This window comes from Terrapene carolina, unplaced genomic scaffold (genome assembly GCF_002925995.2).
Source record: "Terrapene carolina triunguis isolate 2854851 unplaced genomic scaffold, T_m_triunguis-2.0 Scaffold30822, whole genome shotgun sequence".
Taxonomy (NCBI): domain Eukaryota; kingdom Metazoa; phylum Chordata; order Testudines; family Emydidae; genus Terrapene; species Terrapene triunguis.
In genome coordinates, this window is record NW_020695173.1 from 1 (window position 1) to 1,930 (window position 1,930).

Below are 1,930 nucleotides of genomic sequence, written 5' to 3' on the forward strand. Positions count from 1 at the left end.
CCGGAGGGGGGTCCGGGGGGGCTGGAGGGAGGTCCATGGGGGGCTGGTGATGTTCCAGGGGGCTGGAGGGTGGTCCGGGGGGGCTGGTGATGTTCAGGGGGGGCTGGGGGACGTCGGGAGCAGGGGGAGGTGGGGGCAGCTGAGAGGGGCGGTGGCTCAGGCGCCCAGGAGGCCGGATTCGGGGGACCGTGGGGGGCAGGCGGCCCTGGACTCCCCCCTCTCTCTCCCCCCCCCAGACCCATGGCGGAGCCGGCGCCCCCCGCGGCGGAGCTGGCCCTGCGGCGCCGCCTGCCCCCCCGCCTGCCGCGGCGCCCGGGCGACGTCTACGTCAACATGCAGACGGATTTCAAGGCGCAACTGAGCCGGTGCCAGAAGCTGCTGGGCCCCGGCGGCGGCTGCGCCGAGATCTGCATCCACGGGCTGGGCCTGGCCATCAACCGGGCCATCAACATCGCCCTGCAGCTCCAGGCGGGCGGCGCCGGCGCCCTGCGGCTCGCCGCCAACACCTCCACCGTGCCGCTGGCCGACGGGCTGGAGCCCCAGGGCGACGAGGACGGGCGCCCGCCCCTCGCCCGGGCCCGCAACAACTCTGCCATCCACATCCGGGTGTGCCGGGCTGCGCCCCCGCCCTGAGGGAGGGCCCCCCCGGCGCGGAGCCTGGCCCCGGACACCCCTGTCCCGGCGCGGAGCCGGTCCCCGAGCACGGAGCCGGTCCCTGGAGCCTGGCCCCCCGGCATGGAGCCTGCTCCCAGAAACACCTGTCCCAGCATGGAGCCGGTCCCCAGAGCTTGGTCCCTGAGCACGGAGCCGGTCCCTGGTCCCCTGGTACGGAGCCTGCTTTGGCGCCCCAGGACAGAGCCGTGGCACGTAGACACCCCCGGAGCCTGCCCCCACTGGCACAGAGCCGACCCCCGGATCCCCTCCACTGGCACTGAGCCACCCCCAAGCACACCTGTCTGGCTATGTTTATATGGGGGGGGGAGGGACTTGGACCTTTAACCCCTTTCTGGACCACCGCCCACCCATCCGCTCCTCTCCTCCCCACACGCAACGAAGACTGAACACCTCTCCGAATTGGACGCTGGAGCCCGAGGGGATGCAGATGGGGGGGGTGGGATTCTGACTTTGGGGTGATGGGGGGCTGGGGAAAGGGGCCCCCCCCGTCCTTGCCGGGACCTGGCTCATGGCCTCCATCTGTTGGATTGAACAATAAAAGCGACCAGCGGCTTGGTCAGCATGGACTTGTCCCATGGGCCCCAGTGTAACATCACTTGGGGGGCACTGGCTGGCTCAGGGGGGTGGGAAATGGGGCAGGGGCCTGTCCCCTCTAGGGGGCGCCAGTTCCCACACAGCCCCAGCGCGGGGACTGGCTGGCTCAGGGGGGGCGGGAATGGGGGAGGGGCCTGTCCCTCCTAGAGGCTAGCGGCTCTAGGAATTGCCGGGGGGCCGGGCCCTTCCTAACCACATGAAACAAGGCTCTGAACCCACATCCCCCGCAGCGGGGCATAAAGCGGGGTGTCCTGACAGCAGCTCTCTCTAATCGGCCGCCCTGCCCCAGAGGTGGGCGCATCTCAGCGCCGAGCGAGGGGTCCCTGTGTAAAACCCCCAAGACTCAGGCAATGAGGTAGAAATTCCCAGAGTAACAATCTAGATACAGTGACAGAACCCAGGAGTCCTGGCTCCCAGCCCCCCCGCTCTAACCCACCAGCCCCCACTCCCCTCCCAGAGCCGGGGAGAGACCCCAGGAGTCCTAGCTCCGTGCCCCCGCTGCTCTAACCCACCAGCCCCCACTCCCCTCCCAGAGATGGGGAGAGAACCCAGGAGTCCTAGCTCCCAGCCCCCCCTACTCTGAACCAGCCCCCACTCTCCTCCCAGAGCCGGGCAGAGAACCCAGGAGTCCTAGCTCCCAGCCCCCCCCCCCCCCCCCCCC

General features: G+C 70.2%; 1 protein-coding gene across 1 annotated transcript; it reads left to right on the plus strand.

Annotated features, from left to right (window-relative positions):
- The first annotated feature begins 175 nt into the window (after positions 1–175).
- On the plus strand, positions 176–1,246 carry POP7 (POP7 homolog, ribonuclease P/MRP subunit). The gene is made up of 2 exons (XM_029914107.1): positions 176–685; positions 771–1,246. Exon 1 carries the CDS (start codon positions 241–243, stop codon positions 631–633), a length of 393 nt encoding a protein of 130 aa, XP_029769967.1. The 5' UTR covers positions 176–240; the 3' UTR covers positions 634–685; positions 771–1,246.
- Positions 1,247–1,930: the final 684 nt, after the last annotated feature.